General features: G+C 46.0%; 1 protein-coding gene and 1 long non-coding RNA gene across 4 annotated transcripts in view; one reads left to right on the top strand and one right to left on the bottom strand.

Moving 5' to 3' along the window:
* Positions 1-4,342: 4,342 nt before the first annotated feature.
* On the bottom strand, positions 4,343-9,209 carry LOC125412113 (uncharacterized). Its single transcript, XR_007235487.3, has 3 exons — positions 8,828-9,209; positions 6,229-6,457; positions 4,343-4,742 (listed from the first exon to the last, which is right to left on the bottom strand). It is a non-coding gene; the product is annotated as an uncharacterized LOC125412113 (long non-coding RNA).
* Positions 8,072-17,333, top strand: part of Skil (SKI like proto-oncogene) — a 28,203-nt gene continuing 18,941 nt past the window's right edge. For 2 of the 3 annotated variants that reach the window (XM_087899610.1, XM_087899608.1), the window contains exons 1-2: positions 8,072-8,200; positions 9,768-11,524. In XM_087899610.1, coding sequence (XP_087755736.1) covers positions 10,436-11,524 — 1,089 coding nt within the window. In that variant the 5' untranslated portion in view covers positions 8,072-8,200; positions 9,768-10,435. Of the gene's footprint in view, positions 8,201-9,220; positions 11,525-17,333 lie in introns of those variants that run through there. The other variant, XM_087899609.1, reaches the window with a different exon arrangement.

Raw genomic sequence — 17,333 nt, 5'->3', positions numbered from 1 at the left:
CTGTGTGAGGGTGTTGAATCCTGGAGTTACAAGCAGTTGTGAGCTGCCATGTGGTTGTTGGGAATTGAACCCAGGTCCTCTGGAAGAGCAGCCAGAGTTCTTAACCACTGAGCCATCTCTCCAGCTCCCATTTTAATTTTTAATGAAAATCACTTTATTGTAAAAACTTTCAAATAAAGTATTACACACCTAGATTAACTTATAGCCCTTCAAAAACATCCCGGTGAACATCTACACACTTAGAAAAAAATGCGAAAAGAAACACAAAGAAGTGCATTGTAAGTAATAAGAATACATGTCACTGAGGGCTGTCGTGGTGGTTTGAAAGAAAATGGCCCCAGAGGAAGTGGCACTGTTGGGAGGTGTGGCTTTGTTGGAGGATGTGGGTCACTGTGGGGTGGACTTTGAGGTCCTCTATGCTCGTTACACTCAGCGTGGCACACAGACGCTTCTGCTGGCTGCAGATCAAGATGCAGCACTCTCAGCTCCTTCCCCAGGCACCAGGTCTGCACACTGCCATGTCACCTGCCATGACGTTAGTGGACTAAACCTCTGAAACATAAGCTATCCCCAACTAAATGCTTTTCTTTGTAAGAGTTTCTGTAGTCATGATGTCTCTTTAAGCAACAGAAAACCTAAGAAGCTATGAAATATGTGCCCAACCCATGAGTTTCAATATTTGTCTTTTTGCCTATTACGAATCAGTCCTTATCATTTATTTGAATTCCACCAAGAAGAGAGGGAATGAGAAGCAGAAGCTGCCCTGGTGCTGGTCAAGTGCCTATGGTTCTAACTCCGGTTCTGCTCCCCAGGAGGAACGAGTTTCCAGGCGATGACCTAACTCCTTCAACTTCCTTTAGTTCAAGGAGCAAACTACGCATGTATATCTAGAAGAATATGTGAAGAATCTTGAGCTACTTACTGAATCCAGCTCCATTATTAGAAAACATCTCTCAGCCTATGGGTGGGGTACTGTGATGTGGCAATGTCATAGGGCCAACTAAGACCCCCTCTTTTTCAGATAAAAAAAAAAAAATCACGGGTAAATGTTTGATTTATCCTCGGACCGGGGATACTTAGGTTGGTGAAGTGTTTTCCCTACAAACACAAAGACCTGAGTTTGATCGCCAGAGTCCACCTAAAAACAAAACAAAACAAACAAATAAACAGCAACAACAAAACCTCAAAACACTGCTGTGGTGGTGTGGTGAGGTAGAGGCCTCAGGGTCCCTCTCAGTCAGCCTTGCCTAAGCAGTGAGCCCCCGGGACAACGAAGAAACCCTGTTTCAGAAAACAGACATGGCTCAGTAATCAAGAGCGCCTGCTGTTCTTTCTGAGAGAACCTGAACTTGATCCCAAGCACCAGTAGGCTGCTTACAACCATTTGTGAATCCAGTTCCACGGCACTGACGCTGTCTTCTGGTTTCCTCATGAGCCAGGCTTGAATGTGATGCACAGATACACATGCAGGCAAAACACTCATACACATAAAATAATAAATTAAAAAAAATCCAACAGTCTAACATCTAGTAAGACTTTCTCTTTTTGGGTATTCCTTGTCTGTCTTCTCTTCCTTTCATTCTAGTTTTAGGATGTTTAGTTAAAACCTGGGGGGAGGGGGGAGTCTGTTGTGCAGTATTCAGGGAGAGGAGGCTAACTTTTTCATCATTTGTTTTTAAGGCATGAAAGTAAGAACCGGGACCTTGTTAATCCAGTTCTAACTTGGCAGGTAGGAAGAGGCCATGCAGGGAAGAAAACCTGGGCAGTGATGGAAGGGACTTCTCACTGCTGAGGACAGCAGCACTGAGCAAATATGGGAGAGAGGATTGTACAAGGAAAAGGACGGGAAGGGGAGGGGACGCTGTGCGGAAGGCAACGGGCACCATTCTCACAAATCGTCCTAACACATGGGTAAATGAAAAGCTACAGGAAAAGTCAACGAGGCGGAAGGGAGCAGGGTGGAGGACCTCCAGCACCACCGCTGCTGCGAACAAGAGTTTTCAATGGAAGATGCTGTCGTTGGGGAGCAAGGAAGGAGTCGAGGCCAGCTGACTTCTCTTTGCAAAAGAGCAGAGGTACACACACACACACACACACACACACACACACACACACACACAATTTTCAATTTTCTTCTAGATAGGTGTAGCCGTGGCTGTCCTGGGAACTTGCTCTGTAGATTAGGCTGGGCTGTAGACCAGGCTGGCCTTGAACTCTGCCTCCTGAGTGCTGGGGTCAAAGCTGTGCACCACCTCTGCCCAGCATTAGAAGGTATATTTTTAAAAGGCAAATCATTGTTTACAGTTTTTAACAGTTGACTTCTCTTCCCCCACCATTATAAAAACAAAACTGACTCACGTCACACTCTTCCCTACCTTTTCTCACCTTTATATTCCTTTTAACTAATATTACTAGGTCATTATCAATGTGGTGGGAGAGTGGGGGAGGGGAGAGGAAGCAAGATCCTTATGAGACAGTGACAGAGTCGGGCTGGGAAGCACAATCTGTAGTTCTGTATAATAGGGCATTCAAGAGCCCCTGGGATCTGGAGAAGGCAGGTGCTATATACGCAAATGACCTAGAAAGATGCTTCCTTCCTCTCTAGCCCACTTCCATTCTGGGGAGTGCTTTTCTCTTACTTAATACCGTTTCCGTTTCTATCAATACCCATGTGTGTCCCTAATCCTTTTTGTTGTTGTTGTTCTTAAACACCAGATCCTAGAAGTTTCGGTGAGAGCACCTTTGGATTAGAGTCTCATCTACAGCATCGATAAAGAGCAGCGTACTTTATCTTAGCTAAAAGGCCAAGGAAAGCAATAATCAGTAAATTAAGACAACGGGGAAGTATTTGCCCCAAACTATTAGGTCATAATGAAGCAGGGAGAAGGGCTGTCTTCAAGTGTGAAGGAGACATTCTGCTTCAGGTGTGCACTCCTCAGGTGTGAAGAGTCCTGGAATGCTCAGGGTCACACAAAACTTATTTGAGTCAGTGGCGTGAGTCCTTACCTCCCAAAGTCAAAGAATGAAATTCACAGAAAGTGAGAAGAGCAAGTTTACAAGGTAGTGTTATAGAGAGAAGCTCAAAGGATTGCAGAGAGCAGAGCTCTGGGTAGCAAGTGCAGCTGAAAAGGCCACCCAAGAAAGGTTGGATTAGCTCTAAGGGGAATGCAAGGGGAGGGGAATTCATTGAGATGTCTGTCTAGGGTGCACGCTTGCTTCTTTCCTGCTTGATCTTTTCTTCTCGTGGCACAAACTAGACAAAGAAAATTTCCATCCAGATTGGTTAATGCTCCGAGCATACCATGCTGAGCCAGTACAGAGCCCATGCCCTGAGCCAGCCTGAGAGAGGATCATGGACACACATATATGCTCAGGTAGGGAGTGGTCACAACTTGAGGCCCTCTTCTGTCCGTCTCTGACTTGCTTTGTCCATCTTTGACTCCTGACAGGCCTTCAGGAGTTCTGACAGGCATTGCTTATCTGACACTGCAGGTGTCCTTGACGGGTCTGCTAGCTGCTTATCCAACTATGCTCTTTCCCCTTACTTACGGGGCCAGCTTGCAGTTTACCACTGGCCTTTTCCTCCACTGTCTAGTGATAGCTAACATCACAGTAACCAGACGAGGCTGTCGTTCTCACTGGTCCCCTCACATCACCTCCTCTTCTACTCCATGACCGTTTCTGGAGTAGGAGGGAGCTTTCTGTCCGAAGCCATCCTGCAGTATGTATAGTCAGCTGCATTAGAAGCGAGACTACGTGAAAGGACAACAGTGCCTTGTGTATGGTTCTCATACACACACACACACACACACACACATACATACATACGTAAGTACGTACATACATACACACATACATACAGGAGCCAGCCAGCCTGCCAGCACTGACTTGGAGGCCTGTTCTTTCTCTTGTCACTTGGTCATCTCCTATCCAGCTTTAAGCCCCGTTTTACCTTCCTCAGGGCTCCCAACCTCACCCTTGTAACCCTAAACCTGTGTTTGCCATACAACAGGACAGAATTTGCTTCCTCATTTGTAGCTTCAAGACTCTTGGTGTCCACCAGCACCAGGTGGCCACAACTACTGATGAAGGTATTCTAAGGTGTCTAGTCCCAAGCTTTGGGATCTTTTCTGTACTATCTAATGGGGGAGACCCAAACACTGGGCAAGGCCCCTCTCCATCACTTGGAATTCTTAAAACACTGGCATGCTGCACAGATGTCTGGCTCAGCTCCGGCTGGCAGCCATGAAGGTGAGTGTAATCTATAGGATGTTATTTACTGGCCAGTACTCAATTTTTCAACACTGATGAAGAATACCAATACATGTAACCATAATGCTCATTACCGCATGATACTTATTTTATTATTATTTTCTTTCGTGTGTGGATACGTTCCCTGAGTGCAGGTGCATGTGTATACACCTGCATGTGGAGACTGGGGATTGACAATGGGTGTCTTTTCAGTGATGGTTTGAATAAGAATGGTCCTCATAGGCTCATATATTTGAATGCTTACGCACCAGGGACCAGACGGTTTGAAAGTATTGGAAGGATTAGTAGGTGTGGCCTTGCTACAGGAAGTGTGGCACTGGGGGTGGGCTTTGATATTTCAAAGATCCAGGCTGGGTAATCCCCACACTGTCTGCAGATCAGGAGGTAGCTCTCAACTGCTTCACCTGCAGCAGACCTGCCACACCTGCCATGATGCCTCCTTCCCACCATGATGACAAGGGACTACGACTCTGAAACGATGAGAAAATTCACAATTAAATGCTTTCTTTCCGAAGAGTTGCCTTGGTCACGGAGTCTCTCGAGAGCAACAGAACGGCGACAAAGACATCTTCCTTATTTTCCACCTTATTTCAGGAGAGTTTTGTCTGTATGGATGGATGTGTATCACATGGATGCTAGGTGCTCCAGGTCAGACGAGGACATGTGATGCCCTGGAGCCAGAGTTACAGACCACTCTGAGACACGTGTGGGTGCTGATAACTAAACTCAGGGCCTTTGTAAGGACAAGATGGCGCTGATGAGCCATCTCTCCACCCTTTCACCTTGCTTTTTGAGACAGGATTTCCTCCTGAGCCTGGAGCTAATGGATCCAGTTAGACTGGGTGGCTGAGCTCCAGAGTTCTGCCTGTCTCTTGTCTTTCCTCGGCGCTGGGGTTACAGATGAGCACTCCAGTGCCTGGGTTTTATGTAGGTACTGGGGAAACCAAATGCAGGGCCTCAAGCTTACACAGTACACACTACACGAATGAGCCCCATGATTTTCCCACAAGGCCTGTATTTTCTCTGTCCTGATCTGTTTCTGGAATAATGAACCGTCATCATTTGTTTCCAGTGTCTCTAATTATTTTTTTTTTGAGATACGGTCTCTTTGTAGTGCAGGCTAGCCTCTTTCTATGTAGCAGAGGATGACTTTGAACTTCCGATCCTCCTGCCTCCACCTCCTGAATGCTGGGATTACCTGTTTGTGCAGTGTTACGGTTCAACCCAAGATTCGATGTGTACCAGGCAAGCACTCTATCAACTGGGCTGCATCCACAGTCCTAATTTTACATTTGTACATTTTATTGATAATTCTGAAAACCCTGAAGTAGTCTTCAAAGATGCGGTTTAGAAAAAGCCTACAGGCCGGGTGGTGGTGGTGCACGCCACCTTTAATCCAGCACTCGGGAGGCAGAGACAGGCGGATCTCTGTGAGTTCAAGGCCAGCCTGGTCTACAAGAGCTAGTTCCAAGACAGGCTCTAAAGCTACAGAGAAGAAACCCTGTCTCGACAAACGAAACAAAACAAAACAAAACAAAAAAGCCTACCGGTCTGCAGCAAGCAGAGTTATGCAGACTGGCTCTGCTTAGGTGCATTTGTATTCCAAGCTGGGAATTCAAGGGCAAAGTGAATTTTATTTTGTAATTGAAGAATAATGTTGCAAATGCCCCCAAAGCTTGGTTTTGGGTTGGTTCTAGCCACACAGCTGTGACTAGTTTCTCAACTGTTATATACCTAAAATCAGACACAAAAGATTCTGTCCTCAAAAATAGCTTGCTGGAGAGAGCAGGAGAACAGAAGGAAAATGTATTTGATTTTCTAAAAAGTCTATCTATTGTCCAATTAATCTTGTTTTTAGGCCTTTGGCCATGGTAGCAAGTAATAACTTTTACGGGTGGTAAGAGGACTACTAAATACTTAGCGCTAATTGAAGTTTCAGAATGGCTTAACACACACCTCAGTTATCTTGTTTTCTAAGTTTGTTTCTTCTGGCTAGATACAGAGCCAGGTGCAAGGTGACCAGATGATGCTTAGTCTCAGGACTGTCCTGGCTTTCACCTCGGCTCTCCAGGCAGACCTCTGAATATGCTGGCGGTTAGAACATCTATTCCTCTAGACTCGCAGATGCTGCTCTCCCCCCACTGGCTCTGCACAGAACATCATTATCTTTGCTGAGCTTCTGTCTCTATGGCAATAACAGATGGGAAGTGCTGTGGAATTATTCATGTTCACACAGGCAAGCAGTCAAGGAGCGGAGGGTAGGAGGTGGGAGAGGGGCATGACCTGAGAGCACGGAGATGGGGGCCGACAGGAGCTGGGGCGGGGGCGGTGATGAGGCGAACATTTGTTAGACTTATTGTTGGGGGGGATGGGAGAAAAATCTTTGAGCCCCAAAATACTCCCAATTGGACAACTGCAAATGTGGACCCAAACATGAGTAACCCTGAAGCGGTAAAAATAAAAAAACTGGACGGAAAAAAAAAAAAAAGAAAAAGGGGGGATGGGGGAGAGAGCGCGGCCGCCGAAGCTTGAGTTCCTTAAGTCTGCGCAGTGCTACTCGCTGCGCTCTTTCAGTTCCTGATCCTGCGGTGGGGTGGAGAAAAGGGGATTTCTTGGTGTTTCGAAATGTGACGGCCCAGCTCCACAGAGTCGAATATTCGAACTGACTACCCTGGGTACGTTGGCTAGGAAGTCCCCCCACCCACCCCCTGCCGCCCGCCCGCCCGCCCGAGGTGGCAGCCGAAAGCTCTAAAGTGGTTTATCTTTCTCCTCCTCCAATCGTTTCTGGAAAAGAAAAAAAAAAAAACCTGAAAACCCCAAACGACGCGCTCAGTGAATTAGAACGGGTCACTGTGGAGGGCGAGAGCAGCTGGGGCAGTCAGGTCTGTCCCGGCGGTGCGGAAACAGCGGCGTTTCTGACGATGGCGGCCGCCAGGCGACCGGGCGAGGCCACCCCAGCGCGGCCAGGCGGGGCTCAGCGCCGGCAGCTGGCAGGGCGGCCGCGGCGGGAGGCCCCACGGGGGCGAGAGGCCCCTCGACGTCTGCGCGCCAGGCCGGGGGGAGGGGGTGGCGCGGGGGTCGCCGGCTCCGGGCGGGGACGTCTGCGCGGCCGGCTCACCCCAGGGGTCGCGGCGGGGAGCCGCCCGCGGGCCACCTCCGGGGCGGGGCCGAGCGGCCAGCTGCGGCCTGGAGGGGGGGGTGGGGAGGGTGGCCGAGCCTGACCCCGGGCGCCGCCAGCTGCCGGGGTCGCACACAGTGCAGCCCGCCGCGCCCTGCCCCCTTCCCCCACAACCCCCCCCCCCCCCCCCCCCCGCCGCGCGGCGGCCCAGCGGCCAGGGCGCCCCCGGGTCTGGCCCGTCTCCACACGGCAGCGGGCGTGGCGGGGGCGGCCCCAGACAGCCGGCTGGGCGACTCGAGGAAGGAAGGAGGGCGGCGGGGGTGGGGCCGAGGGAACATCCTGTCTGCGCCGGGCACCGCAGACAGCGCCGTGCGCCAGCCGCCCAGACGGCGCGCCGGGCCAGCAGCGCGGGGCACGCGCGGGGGAGGGGGCGGGGAGGGAGCAGGCGCACGCGCGTGCGCGGCGGAGGCGCCAGGCGCGCGCCCCGGGAGGGGGGGGCGGAGAGACGTGAGCGCGCAGCCCGCGAGGAGCCACAATAGGCCAGACGGCGCGCGCGCCCGAGGGACTGGCTGGCGCGGGGCCGCGCGGCGCCGCTGGCTTCGTTCCCTCCCCTCCTCCGCCCGCCGCCCTCGCTGTCCCCCGGGCGGCCGGAGACGGCGGCGGCGTCTGCGGGAAGCCGTGTCTCCGCAGTGACGTGGGCGGGCCGAGGGCCGGGTGACGTCAGAGGCTGTGTGTAGCGATGTGTGTGGGGTTCGGAGCGGCGCCGGCACAGCTAAGGCGGCGGGCGAGCGGCGGCGACGGCGGGCACAGGTGCGGCCGCAGGTCGCGAGGGGACGTGAGGGGCGTGCGGCCTCTGGGGACGCTGAGGCGGCGGCGGGGGTGATGGGGAGGCCACAGACCCCGTGGAGCTTCCCGGGGCGCTGAGGGACGGAGTGGGGGGTCCGGGATGCGTGGGGTCCCGGGCGGGGTCGCGGGCACGGGGCGCGCGGCGGGGGTCCCACGAGGGTACAGGCCTCGCGGATCTCGGGACGGGTCGGCTGGCAGGGGACAGCGCTGCACTTGACCCGAGCGGCCGGGACCCGGGAGACCTAGACGCCGGTCATCGTCGCCATCCCCCTGCCGTCTGCGCTCGGCGGGGATGCCCCCGGGCTGGCCCCAGCTCTGAGCGTCCGGCGACGCGAGCTTGCGGGCTTCCGGGCTTGGCGCCCAACCTGCCCGCGCCCCCCTGGGTGCCACGGTTCGGGGTAGGTGTGGGGGGTGGCACAGCCCCGGGGCGCCGAGGTAACCCCGGGAGAACTTCCCGCGGACCGGCTGCGTGGGGGATTTCCATCGGCGGCCCCCGCGGTGGGGCGATGTGGGGAGGGCACTTGGGGTGATTCCAGTCTCGGGTGGGGGTTGGGAGGACTCCTCCCTCTACTTCCCTCTGCCCCCTCTCACCTCACCAGACGTCCGGAGTCCCCTGCTTTTCTGTCCTTCCTCCTTCTGTCGAAGATGGGTCGGTGTCTGCGTGGGCGCACGGCTGTGGGGGCGCCTCTGGGCTAGGTCATTCCCCCTGCCCTTTTCCTTGGCTCGCCTTGGGCTGAGGTGTCCCTGTAGTGGCGAAAGTCACGGCACGGCGGCTAGGTGGCTTTCGGCGGTAACCCTTTGGGTTTGTATTAACATAAATTGCTGGGAGTTTAGAAAGCCAAGGTTTTGGTTTATCGGCTTCTATTGGGTCTTTATCCCCGGAGGGAAGTGGAAGAAGACTCTTTTTCTCCCCACTCTGCCTCCATTTGCATTCTTTGTGAGGTCTGTCTGCCTTGTGCTTTTTTGTCCCGGATTAGTCTTGCTCAAGGATGGAGATTTCCAGGCATGGAGTCTTAACAGCTTTGGGCTTCCATTAAGCAAATTCGGTAACCTTTTAAAGGGAAAGCTCAATCCCCCCCCTTCATTTCAGAAAGGTAGTTTATATTGACTAGATGAATTAATCCACTTGAGACTAACTTAGTTACATATGGTAGGTATTTTAACATGTATCTGGTTCTTTATGAGAGCTGAACATACAGGCTTTTTAAAAATGAGATAAAAATTACTTTTTAATTAAAATGGCATAGTTGGGGAAGCCTCTGGTACTGAGTTTTGTTTATTTGCATTCTCATTTGTGCTCTTCCTCATTTGGAGGTATATTATTTAATGCTCCTATTACCCGCCTTCTGGGCTGCTTCCTATTTAAATGAAGTTTCTTTTAGATAACTGATGTTAGATGGAAAAAAGTCACTCGTGTTACCTTTGGTAAAGTGAACTGAGTTTAAGATTAAGAAACTGGTTTTAAACTGACCCTTTGCCCTCTGGAGCAAATTCAGTTGTAACTCTTCCCCACCCTTTTCTCTTCTTCCAGGTCAATTAAAAGAAGAGTGAACTGTAATCCTTAATGATAACCGGGCAGGATTTTTTTTTTTAAGAAATTTTTTTTTTTTAAATTGTAGAAGTTCAGGTGGAGTCAGGCTGTTACTGGTGTAGAGGTTTAGACAAGTCTTCACTTTGTTACCACAGAGCAGTGGACCACCATTTTCAGTGAAGCTATCCCCCCCCCCCTTATTTTTTGGTGCCCTTGGCAAAACCGAAATCCGTTGCATCATTATAACTCTTGTTTGGGTGTAGTTTTAGGATACAGTAATGACAGAACTTTCCCACAAACTTTCCTTCGAAGACAAAAGCACCAAATGCAGCCATTACACCAAACTTTAGGCAAATTGAATTGAAAAATTAGCCTTATTTTAACACAAATATCTGAAGAAATCAAGAAAACAAGATTTTTCTCAGAAGTCTGCTTATGATTTATTAGAAGCAAGATGAGAAATTTTGTAGTATTTTCTGTTATATCCTAAGGTATAACTAAACCAAAACCAATTTGCACAAATTTATTGAGCAAGAAATTCATCTTTGGAAACTAAACATTTTCTAGGGAGTCATAATTTTTGTATACATTATCCTTTTCTCTTAAAATTAGCAACTGTATACAACATGCCAATTGCAGACCTAATTATTTAAACCACGAGTGTAGTCATGGAAAACCTACAGTCCAGTTTCTCCTTAGTTCAGGGTTCAAATAAAAAACTGAATGGAATGGAGGATGATGGCAGCCCTCCCGTGAAAAAGATGATGACAGACATTCATGTCAATGGAAAAACGCTAACCAAGGTGAAGAAGGAGCATTTGGATGACTATGGAGATGCATCAGTGGAGACCGATGGAGAGCTTGCCAAACGAAACTGTACTTCCATGCCTGAAACTTTAAATTTAAACCCCAGTCTGAAACACACACTAGCACAGTTCCATTTGAGTAGTCAGAGCTCTTTGGGTGGACCAGCAGCATTTTCCGCTCGCTATTCCCAAGAAAGCATGTCGCCGACTGTGTTCCTGCCTCTTCCATCTCCTCAGGTTCTTCCTGGCCCTCTTCTCATCCCTTCTGATAGCTCCACAGAGCTCACTCAGACTGTTTTGGAAGGGGAGTCTATTTCTTGTTTTCAAGTTGGAGGAGAAAAGAGACTCTGTTTGCCCCAAGTCTTAAATTCTGTTCTCCGGGAATTTTCACTCCAGCAAATAAACACAGTATGTGATGAGCTATACATATATTGTTCACGTTGTACTTCAGACCAGCTTCACATCTTAAAAGTCCTAGGAATCCTTCCCTTCAATGCCCCATCCTGTGGGCTGATCACCTTGACTGATGCCCAAAGACTCTGCAATGCCTTACTGCGGCCGCGAACCTTTCCTCAAAATGGTAGCATACTTCCTGCTAAAACCTCTTTGGCCCAGTTAAAGGAAACTGGCAGTGCCTTTGAAGTAGAACATGAATGCTTGGGCAAATGTCAGGGTCTCTTTGCACCCCAGTTCTATGTTCAGCCTGATGCTCCCTGTATCCAGTGTCTGGAGTGCTGTGGAATGTTTGCACCCCAGACATTTGTCATGCATTCTCACCGGTCACCTGACAAGAGAACTTGCCACTGGGGCTTCGAGTCAGCCAAGTGGCACTGTTACCTTCATGTGAACCAAAAATATCTAGGAACACCCGAAGAAAAAAAACTGAAGATAATTTTAGAAGAAATGAAGGAGAAGTTTAGCATGCGAAATGGAAAGAGAACCCAATCAAAGGCAAGTTTCTTTTTTTAAGTAGTGATTTTTGAATAGTGGTAATGGTTTCTTAATTCTGTGTCTGTAGCATTGTATTATGAAGCTGTGCTTCGACTTACTCATGTCGGAGCAAAACCCAGCAGTGGCATGTTTGTGAAGTTTTCTCCTGTGTAATCTCATCTGAGAGAACTAGGATCGTTCCCATTTTACAGGTAAGAGAGTAAGCCTCAAAGGTTTCAAAGGACTTCTCAGCCTGGAGGTGTGGCTTCTCTTGGCCAGTCTCTCACACATCCTGCAAATTGAATCTGTTACCTAGTCCTTTGCACTTTGGTGTTGTGTTGTCTTCCTTCACAAATGGTACAGCTGGCTAGAACTGGTTTGGTGAGGACTGGTCTGTACTCAAGTCAAATTAAGATATTTGAGTAATTTGGTACTAGTAACCAGGATTTAGGTTTTTTGTTTTTTCCAGACAGGATTTCTCTGGCTGTCCTGGACCTCTGTAGATCAGACTGGCTTCGAACTCATAGAAAGTGCTGGGATTAAAGGCCTATGCCACACCACTGCCCGGCTCAGGATTTTGTTTTTAATACAAAAGAAAGGAATGCTTTTGGAAAGTTGTGACACAGGAGCAGAATAAAGGTTATTTCAGATTAACGAACTGTTGCTTTAACTAGCTATTGGCAAAGTGATCTTAAACATTACTCTTTCTACAGTTCTATCTGTTAGGCTAAGATAACTAATTAAGATTTGATTGCCTGAATGAAAGACGAGGTTTGAAGTGTTAAACCTTGATGTGGTTATTTTATATATTTTTCTACTTGGTTTAAAATTGGTATGTAATATACCTAGCACTGTTTAAAATGTATTGAGTGTTACTCTGGAGCTGTATTTCATGTATAATTTTATTTAATAAATTCTTATGACAAGATTGATCACATTTTAAGAACACAAGAAGACAAGATTGATCACATTTTAAGTTTTCCACTATTTAGTTTTTCTTCTTTGAAGTATCACTTTCTATTTATGGAGGAAAGTTTATTAAATAACTCAAGGTTGTTCACAGCAGAGTTAGGTAGGCTTATTGTAACACGAAGGCCGGCTTGTTGGGGTTTCTGTCCCGCCCAGTACCCCAACAGCCGGCAAGCAACAAAGAAAATCACACATAAGACTCCATAAGGTTATAAACTGATTGGCCCATTAGGTCAGGCTCCTTATTAGTCCTTGTAACTTATGTTACCCCATTATCCTTATCTATTTTAGCCACATGGGCTCAGTACCTTTCTCAGTGTGACAGCTTACATGTTGCCTCTTCGGTGGTCTGCGCAGGAGTGGCTTAGGGCTTCCTGTGTCCCAAAATACTCCCAGTCTCTTTACTCCATTCCTACTTCCTGTCTGGCTTTTCCATCTATATTGCCTGCCTGGCCAATCAGCGTTTTATTAAAATATGATTGACAGAATAAAGACAATTCTCCCGCACCAGCTTATATTATAATTTCATATTGGGTGTTCTGTGCTTAAGCTTTAGAGGGAACTTCAGTGTCTTCTAAGGCAGTAGTTTGCTGCTGAAGCTCAACATGGAGAGAATTAAATTTAGACCTTTCCTTTCTTACTCACTCACTGCTGTCCCAAAGTTTGCACTGAGATTCCTCGCCAGCGGCCACTAGATAAGTTTTATTCAGGTGCAGTGTTAACTGGTTTTAAAGCAGGGCTGACTTGATGCCATCACTTCAGAGTGTGAAACTTGCTGTAGCTCTCTTTGTGCAGTGCTGGAGTTCCTGCTCAGAGATCTGGATTTGAAAATGAGGGATGTTTCTTTTGATACTTCTTTCTTAGCTAATTAGGGCCACTAACCTTCCATGTCTGACAGTGGCCCTGTTACTGCCAGGGACTCTTGCTCTGGCCCTCACTCCTGACGAGTGTTCTTAGAACACCTGTTCTGTGCTTGGGTGAAAACCCATCGAGAAACATGGCTGAGTTTCTTTTGAAAAGATAAAATTTGCTGAAACAATTGAAACTGTCCTTCACTTGGGATATAGTAATATAGATAAACGTTTTATTTGATTTTGGGAAGGGATGAGAGTCTCCCTTATTTTAGTTTTTTTGTTTTGTTTTTCTCAGAGTTTGCTGGAGGTTTTGTGCCATGTATCCAGTTTTATGTGAACTGAAGGAAGTTAGGGGAATTTAAGAAAATTTCATCAAGCCTTTTAGAAAAAAAATTAGGGTTTGTATTTAACACGTGTTTAAGCAGTTTTAAAAATGCAATTACTGCAGTTTTAAAATCTCTAAACATGGAGAGGTAGGGAAGTGACTTGAACTTTTGTCTTTTGTTTCTGGTGTGTAGCTAACTGGTGCCTGGTAGACGGAGCTGAAGGTAGGCCTGGCTTCAAGGCTTCAATGTCTCTGAAGCATCAGAAGCTGCATTTGAGGACTAGTACTAGAGCTTAGTTTAGCACATGGCTCTTAAATTTTTTATTGACTACACGAAACTGTAGTACTTAACATGGGAAGATAGTCGGGTTGGACAGCGTGTGTGGGCATTCAGGAAATTTTAGTTGTTGGTTGTCAGACAAACCAAATTGATGAGGAAACTCATTTCAAAAAGGCAAATCAGTCTTTTGTTTAGCTCAAAGACTGTGCTGGATATTATAAGCTTCTATATGAAGGAAATTATATTTAGTGTGACCAATGATGTAATTTGATATGATTTATGTAGTCAAAATACTGGTTTTGGATTAGAATAAAAAGAAACCTGAAAATACAGACACTTGTTGGAAATGGAGTCACTTATTCTAAATAACAGAAATTACATTAGTAAGGACCAACAAGCTGTTTATTTGCATAACTGATATTTAATTTGCATAGTTAGCTATATTTAGATTCTAGGAATAAGTGGGGTAAGGTTAAATGTTCTTAGAGCACTGAGTTTATCCTAGAACTGAGCTTATTCTTTGTAGAAACTAAAACATTCTGGACCCTTTCTTAGGTTGTCATGGATATGTATGATGGATCTGGGTACATACATAGTTCAGTTGGTAGAGAGCTTACCTAACCTGCACAAAGTCCTGGGTTTGATCCCCTTCATTGCATAAGCTGTGTGTGTGTGGGGTGGCACCTGCAGTGCTGTATGTGGGAAGTGGAAGAAGGAGGGTCATCCTTTCTATGTAGGAAGATTGAAGGCTACATGAGACCTTGTCTCAAAAGAAAAATAATGCATATAAATTTAGATATGCTTGGCTTGCACTGTAGAATGGGTATTTCCAGACTCTGATACTAGGGTTTTTTTGGTGTGCTTTTTATTTTAAAAAGTGGTTGTTGTGTTTTAGAATGCATAACTAATATGCAAAAAGACTGTTTTCCTAATTCTTTTTCACCTTAAGTTGGTATTCAGACAGATAAGAATCAGACCGAGTCTGTTTTCAGAGCAAGGATAAAAGTAAGTACATTATTGGCAGATAAACCTGAAGGATGATGCTCAGATAGGAAGAGGTCATTTTTAGTTAGCTTACCACAGAATTTTAGGTAAGTCTTCACTAATCATCTCTAATTCACTAGTTAAAATTGGTATTTTAGGGGAGAGATAAGAGCGCTAGTTGCTCTTACTGAGGATGAAGCTTTGGTTCCAAGCACCCACATGGCAGCTCACAGCCGTCCAGTCCCAGGGGATCTAAATAAAGCTCTGTCCTGGCCTTTGAAGGCATCAGGCATATAATTAATATTCAAACACTCGTACACATAACATACAAAAATTATTTTTAAAAGGAGGTATATGTCCTTGAAGTTTATTAAAATTAAGGTTTCTAAGTTAGACTCATTTACTCTAGTACGATAGGATAGTTTTACTATATACAACTAAGGGAGTACTGGTTTTTAGGCTATCTGTGATGCAGAAAAATTTCCTAATGATAAACAACTTAAAAGTATTTTCTCCTGGCTAGTAGAGAAAATGCTTAGCTTATGTTAGCCGTGAGTTGAGCTTCAGTACACCCTCCCCGAGAAAACATGAACCATTTCACTCCCTTTCGTTTGGCATTTTTGTTTCTTTAGTGATCACTGTAACACATTTCTCCTCTCTTGCAGAGTGTTATGTATATATTATAACGTGTTTTTTGTTATACCCCTAATGATGGCAGCAAAAACGTTATTTTGATATTTGGTTTTATATTTTTTCATAGTTCTGAGATTGAACCCAAAGCTTTGCCCTTGCTAGGCATGTGTTTTACCACTGAAGTAGTAAACCTCCCTAGCCCAAGGAATTTTTTTTCTTCCCAAGACAGGGTTTCTCTGTGTAACCCTGACTGTCCTGAAACTTGCCCTGTAGACCAGGCTAGCCTCAAACTCAGATCTGCCTGCCTCTGCCTCCTGAGTGCTGGGATTAAAAGCTTCCAGCAGGATTTTGTTTTTTAAATAATGGTTTACCCTTTTAAAATGTATATAGTTTATATATACAACTTGAGTATAACTCATCAAATGAGAGAATGAATGTGAAAGCATTTGAAAGTTGAAAGCCTTTTGTATAGAGATATCAGATGGTATTAAATGATTACTGAGATATTAATGTATACATGAGGATTCCTCCTGCACATCCTCACTTACCAAACATGAAACAGGTCTGTCATAAGAAGCAGAAACATTTAAAAATTATTTGTACTAGTAGACTGCAGCCCAAACAGCTATGTTGATTGGTTCCCTTGGAGATGATACCCATTCCCAGGATAGTTGATCGCTTTGAGGTTTTGGGTAATGGAGCCCAGTACAGACTTGTTTGGGTTGGATCAAGGTTTGGTACACTATTTTCTTTGGCAGTGACTTTTGATAGGGAGTTGATAGTGATTTGAGTTTTCAGTTTATTCTTTTAGTAGTAGGAGTTCCTTGATTTTATTGTAAAGTTTTAGAATGCTTTGGGAATAGTACTGCCATGTTTTAATGAAAAAGTAGGATGTATTAATTTTTTAATTTAAAATGGAATTGTTAGCATTTTTAAAGAGACGTGATTTAAAAAAAGTTAGATATTGGTTCTTTTTATCTTGAGTTCCTTTTCACTACAACTTTCCCTCTGTACCTTTTTCTCCTGTGAGGCTCCATGAGAGAAGTCAGCCCTGCAGGAAATGCCTAGGGAAGGGTTTTGTCAGTTCTCCCAAGAGCAGTGCAGTGTGCCGGTACCATTCCAGCCTGCTGGAAAGGATTAGTTCACCACACACAGTCAGTGTCTTGGCATTTTTAACCCTCTTCATAACCAGGTTGAGAAGGTCAGAAGGAAGGAGCATGAAATCATTTTAGGAGGTCATTAGTATTTTACAAAAAGCCAACACAAAATAGAATAAATTAGAAAATTGAGGATATTATACACAGTAAGGCCAATTTTCTTTTTGTGTTGATAGTGAACATTATTTGAAAGCCCAAATCAGACCATATTTTTTAAATGCATGTGTTTCCAACTAAGATAGAAAAATAAAGCCTTACTTTTATTTTTAATTTTAAAAGCACAAGGGGGACAAATGGAGTACTAATAATAAGAGGGTAGACGGAATGCAGTGATATTAATAATAGCAAATGCAAATGATCTAAACACTCCCAATTAATGGCCAGATTTACTAGATTGGCTAAAAATAGCACAATTATGTGCTGCCTAAAAGAAAATAATTTTAGGGGCTGGAGAGATGACTCAGCGCTTAATGCAGTGGCTGCGCTTTCAGAGGACACAGGTTCAATTCTCAGCACCCACATGGAAGCTCACAACTGTAACTCCAGTTCCAGAGAATCTGACACCTTCACACCGACATAATACAGGCAAAGCACCAATGCACATAAATAATTTTTAAAAAATTCAGAT

This window comes from Myodes glareolus, chromosome 20, assembly GCF_982192425.1.
Source record: "Myodes glareolus chromosome 20, mMyoGla1.1, whole genome shotgun sequence".
Taxonomy (NCBI): Eukaryota; Metazoa; Chordata; class Mammalia; order Rodentia; family Cricetidae; genus Myodes; species Myodes glareolus.
Note: the sequence above shows the minus strand (reverse complement) of the source record. Positions and strands in the feature narration are given on the sequence as shown.